General features: G+C 45.0%; 1 protein-coding gene across 4 annotated transcripts in view; it reads right to left on the bottom strand.

Annotated features, from left to right (window-relative positions):
• Window positions 1–533: 533 nt before the first annotated feature.
• The window catches only part of IQCK (IQ motif containing K), a 33,161-nt gene continuing 27,694 nt past the window's right edge, over window positions 534–6,000 (bottom strand). For all 4 annotated transcript variants that reach the window (XM_081169723.1, XM_081169726.1, XM_081169725.1 and 1 more), the window contains one exon: window positions 534–1,782. In XM_081169723.1, coding sequence (XP_081025849.1) covers window positions 1,583–1,782 — 200 coding nt within the window. In that variant the 3' untranslated portion in view covers window positions 534–1,582. The remainder of the gene's footprint in view (window positions 1,783–6,000) is intronic.

Here is a 6,000-nt window from a genome sequence, read left to right as displayed (position 1 = left end):
ACTTCCTTTGTTTAAATCTCCCCCGTTTTTAGCCCAATTTTTAAAATTGAAAGAGTCCCGGTTATTTTTCAGTTCTTACTCACGGGGAATCAGTCCGAATTTCTTTTCAGGAAGGAATCGGCGCTCTCCGCTTATGGCGACGCGGCTTCACTTCGCAGGCTGGGTAGCGACTCTCAGCACCGCGCTCACTCCCGATGTCGATCCGTAGCCTTTAAAAAGGCTCTTTCACGGTACCGGGGGGCGCGAAGGTGCCCACCGAGTCTCCTTGTTCTCAGGCTTCAGCGCCTGGGATTTTAGGGGTCCCCCGCTTGCCGTAGCGGGTAAGACCCGAACTTGCGAAGCAGTCCTTCTCCGGAGCTCGGAGCTAGGACCGCCATTAAGCGCTGGCACCGACCGGAAGTAATAATCTGCTGACCGTTGCATACTGTTTAATCTTGTACATCTTTGGAAAGGTTTTCAAGACAATCAAATGTGTACCATAATGACTGTACATAAAGATACGAAATTTAAAACGAAAACAAAACAAAAAAAAGTTGTAAAGCATGGGCAAAGACATTTTATTTTCAAAATGCTGTTCTTAACAAAACAAAACAAAAATAAAGGCTTTACTATTTACTTACAATGTGGTGGTCATTTTGGTTTTGTCCTTCGAAAACGCGAAGGGTTGATATTTTTGTAACGTTCAAAGAGGCAGTGTCCCTGCTCCCTTGGCACAGGTGTTAATGGGGTTCTGGCTAGATCTCTCGAAGGGCTTCCAATGACTTCTCAGCTGCTCATGCCATTGGAACAGGGTGGTAGCGCCACAGCAGCAGCAGCCAACACGGTGCCTTCTGCATGTTGTGGATTACAACTCCCATCAGTGTGATCAGGGGTGATGGGAGTTGTAGTCCAACACCTGGGACAATGGCAGCCTCTTAATGTGGCAGTTTGGGAAGGGAACGCTTCCTTGGATTGCTTGCATAATTTTATTGATTAATTGCCCGGATGGGGATTATTCTGATTTGGGGTGGAAAGCCTGTGAGCCCCTCCAGCTGCTGTACTGCAATCCCATCCTTCTGGGCCATTGGCTGTGCTAACTGGGCTACGGTACGTCCAACATCCCCATCCTCTAGTATGGTCTACTGTCTCCAATCACAAGTGGGGATAGAAGCAACCACTCTGATCTAGCTGGGTTTCTCCCCTTACATAAACACTGATGTGTTTGGATGGCGCATGAGCCACCTCGTGACTGTTTATGCCACTACCTCAATCGGAACATCAGCCAGTGCCTGCATCTCCCTGCTCCGCCTGATTTACAGCCTTCATTCAAACCAGAATACTTAGAACGAACCAATCTTCAATCACACTGAAGTTGATGGGATCAAGATCAGGTTAGATTAAAGGACTGTGGCATTGAGGTCGGCTGTAAATCAGGCTGTCTTACACAGTGATCTTCTTTGAAAAGTGCCGGAGGGATTTTAGCCCCCAAGCTGACCCCAAACACCATTTGGTTACGGTGGAAAACACTTCGCTGAGCCCTGCTCCCTTAATCAGCAGCTGATGGTGACGATTTGGGGCTTTTAAATTAGTATGAAAAGTAGTATCACTCCAGAGCTAAATCATGCGTGGATGCCCAGCTGATCTGCACCATTTGTGGATTCTCATCTGCCAAGACTGGAAGGGTTTGATTTTCTTCCTCTTTCTCTGTGACCGTGTTGACTTCTGGCTCCGGCAAGATTTCCACCACTGCCTGTTTTGAGCGAACTGGGCTGGGCTGTACTGAGTCTTCCAGCTTGGTTCCCACTACAAGCAAAAGGATTTTTTAAAATGCAGAACTTTGTCTCAAACTCCAGACGGGTTATAATAGATGTGTCGACAGAGTGTCAAGACTAGGGCCCACAAAAGTTGCTATGTACACATATTTAAAGCACTCAACGTCTGTGGTAGAGCACTGGTAGATCAGTTGCTCCCCCAAAGAAGCTCAAAATCTTGGCTCCCCTAAAAAAAAGGTCAACAACTTTGACCTGAACCCCCCAAAAGGGGGTAGATCACTGCCCGTTTTTAACTCTGTGAGTAGATCGCAATGTCTTGGAACTTGGCCACCCCTGTCCTAAAGAATCCTGGGAACTGTAGGTTACCTCTCACATTCTTTATGGAGGAAGGAAATAAACGTCACAGCAACATTTATATTAAGGACTTGTGTGGTCTATTATTTTAGGGGACAAGAGAAGCATCAATAAAAACCATTTCTTGTGCATTGCAACTCTAAACAAAAAAATAAATAAATGTTAATTCATGTGATTCAAGAGCAGTGCACCAGCTGGGCAGCTCCATCAGACAAAAGGGCCACAGTTGGTCTTGCCTGTCAGAGTCAACAATGGTAAATGAACAAAAGCCCTGCATCATAATTGCAAATCAGAAGCCCAGCCTCCTACTCGCATTTGCATGGCCTGTGAGGGTTGCAGTAGAAAATATTAGAAGCCTAGGCCGAAGAATGGGCTGGTTCATTCAAGCCGATGTGTGAAATACCTCCCTTTTCAATAATGCCGCCTACTTCGTCCTGTCCCTGGTCTAGCAATCCTGTCTCCCTTCCCACCCAGGCTTTAGCATCTAAACCAGGGATGAACCAGCTTCCACCCAAGGTCCACATTTCCATCAGAGTAACTTTCTGAGGGCCGCATGTCAGCAGTAGGTGAGGCCAGGGGGAAAGTGGGCAGAGCAACGGATGTCTTTCCACACCCACCTGCGTGCCTCTCTGCATCCTCCATTGAGACAAACGATGCATTATGGGAGTTCAAGGGCAGGGTCCAGCCAGCCAAAAACACTCAAGAGTGCAAAACAGGGCCAGTGAAGGGTATGGCCTTGGCAGGGGAGTCTTGACGGCCTGATCCAGAGGCCTGGAAGGGTAGTTTTCGAAACTCAGTATAATCTAATCACCAAATGGCACCTTAAACCTGGGCTATGGTGGCCACAACAGTGTGTCTAGGCACCATCCCCACCCCCCGGTGGGCTTTATTATTATTATTATTGTTATTATTCATTTCATTTCTATACCAATTTCTATTTTAGAGAAAAAATCTCAAACTGGTTAACAACACATTAAAACATCAAATAAAACAATCCAGAAGGCTAAAATACAGGCCGTCAACCTCAACATCCCTTTTAAAGCAGGTCCTAAATGCAAGTGCTGCTTGCAATAGTCATGTTTTATATCAGGGGGACCTCCAGATGCTGTTGGACTCCAACTCCCATCAGCCTCAGCCAGGATGGAAAAGGGTAGGATATAAATGCAAGCTCAGAAATTAGTATTAACTGGGGGGATTCCATTCCCCCTTCTCCATTCCCTGTCTCACAACACCCAGTCTACTTTGGGGTTTCCCACACACCCACTCAAACTTAGGGGTTCTTCCCCCAATATATTTGTTGTACTTTTGCAAACCTTAGGGTTCCCTGTAGACACCTCCCTCTTGCGCATGGGGTGTTGTTGTTTTGGCTATATAAAAGGAATGGCATTCGCAGCCTGAACGTTGGAAATAGAAGGAACTCCCAGGTCAGTGTCTACGATTGCAGCTTGAATCAAAACAATCAGTGCAAGACAACAATATCATGGGCAAGTCAAGGTTTACTTCAACACTACCTCAACTTTTAGAAAAAGCCAAGGAAGAGGGTGAGGGATGGGAGAACTTACCCAATGCAAACATTTGAAACAAATAGTGAATGGGAATTTGCACAGCCAGCAGTAGAACAACCTTGCAAAGGAACGAAACTTCCTTTTTAGAAAGGCAACTGAGCACAGGGGCTCAGGGTAAAAGAGATATAGAATCCGACAGTCGCTCCAGCTGATTAATGAAATGCCCAAAACAGCATCAGCATGAACCAGGAGCTGCTGCCTGTCTAGATGGAACAAGAGAGTCTGGTCTGAAAAGTCACCCAGATTCCTTTAGCTATGCAATGCTGCTGCTGGGAAAGTCTCCACAGTCTGCATTGATAATGTTCATTCAATTCATGTGATATTGGGGAAACTATTGATGCCCCCCACCCCACCCCAGGATGGGTGAATCTGTCCATTTCTGTTTCTTTCTGTTTCTCATTTTTCCAGTCTTAAATTCAGTTCTCCAGCTTTCCACGTTAGTTTGCTTTTTTTAAGTCCCCATGAAAATTCATCAATGTCTTACTGCATATTTATCCTAACAGATATGGGCAATTCTGACTAAGAAACGTATTTTTTTTGCTGTATATCCTCACAGACAAAAGTTCAAACAAATGCAAGCAATAGGAGCAGGTTTGTCACTGCTCTATGCAGAGAACAAATGAATCCAGAATTCAATCAAATAGATAAGATCCAATCATAAGGAATCTCTTTTTTAAACCATCCCCAGATGAGCAGCTGAAATGGGAACAGGCCCTAAGAGCCCTATGTAATGATAAGGGAGTAACTAAACCTTAATTATAAAGCCAAGATGTTCCCCAAAAGTATTCAGAAATCTCAGAGGCATGTGTCTGTGCACAGGAAGCATCCAATAGCAAGGGAATGATTAGCAATGCTTTCTGGAAACTCATACATTGACTGGCAATGGTATACCCTTGGCTGACTGAACAATAATCTCTGGAATGAGAACAGGCAGTGTGCAGTGGCTCACACTAGACATCACGCCAAATCATGGTTAAAGAAGCTTAACTGTGTTTTGGCACAATCAAGAGAACAACATACTTTGGTAAAGCAAACCAAAATCAGAAACCAGTGCTTTGAAGGGTTTCAAGGGTTCGTTCTAACTGCAGTAGGATGCAATGACTGAACTGATGTACCATTGTTTACAACCTTTGGTAGGCTAGAGTGGGGAGCCTTGGCCAGACAGAAATGAAAACCAGACAACTGGGTCTAAACAATTGTTTCCATGATGGTCTGAATGCTCATGATTAAAACAACAGTTAGCACAATGTACAGTCTAGTGCAAAATCTAGGCGAAGTCATGGATGAAAATGGTTGTTACAAGAGGGAGCTAGGGATGCTCATATAGCATCTTAGAATGGGAGTGCTCTTCGGGCAGATTATCAGTGGCTTTATTTAAAACACATGCACACAACCTGACACTTCTAAAATTTCCATCCTATGGAAAGCTTCTCAGCTCCCCCTTTAGCTACTGGTTATATAGTCTCAGACTGTTAGACATGTGATCCTCGTGCAAAGATGGAATTGTGAACACCTCAGAGTACCAGCCTGGTTGATAGAGCAATTACAGAAAAACAACTGCAGAAAAACAACTGCAGCCTGGAGAAAATTAGGAAACTGCCAAATACCAAGTGAGAGTTGGTCCAACTATCTCAATATTGTCTACTATACCAACTGGCAGCAGAGTTTTGTGCAGTATTTTCCTCCAGTCCTGCTTGGAGATGCCAGGGATTCAACCAAGGACCTTCCACACACAAAGCATGTTCGTTGCAACTTAACAAATGGTTCATTAAGCTACAAAAATCAGTTCAGTCTTGGGACATGGCCCCCCCATAAACCTGGTGCCAGCCCCAATGCCAGCCCTTTCCATGACAATGTTTGGTGGGTGGGAGGTTCTAATAGTGTGAGTTGCCCTATCTGCAGCCTCAAATCATGCAAAGCAGAACATGGATGGGAAGGCTAAGACCCTTGAGAGGCAGCTGTACTCCAACTCTCTCCCATTATCCTTAGCCAGCATGAGTAATAGTAAGGGTTGTGGTCTGGAGTGCCACAAGATTCCCATCTTTAGCCTACAGACCAGTGTTCATCACCTGAATGAGAATAAGGCAACATGCAAAGAGAAGGAATATAGCTCCAGACAGACCTCTACACTGACTGGTAAATACATCTGTAAACTAGTCAGAAGGAGCCAGTATTGCAGTCACCGAGATTGTTAATGCAACTCCATTAGTGTATATAGCTTTAGCAGGAAGTTTGATCCAGCTGACCCGAAGCATCCCCTTTCATTCTACCCACCATCGTGACTGCTGTTTCCTTTCTGGTTTTCCGAAAGCGAAATAATCCTGCAGTGG

Source organism: Podarcis bocagei, assembly GCF_964188305.1.
Source record: "Podarcis bocagei genome assembly, chromosome: 14".
In the NCBI taxonomy this organism is placed as follows: Eukaryota; Metazoa; Chordata; class Lepidosauria; order Squamata; family Lacertidae; genus Podarcis; species Podarcis bocagei.
Note: the sequence above shows the minus strand (reverse complement) of the source record. Positions and strands in the feature narration are given on the sequence as shown.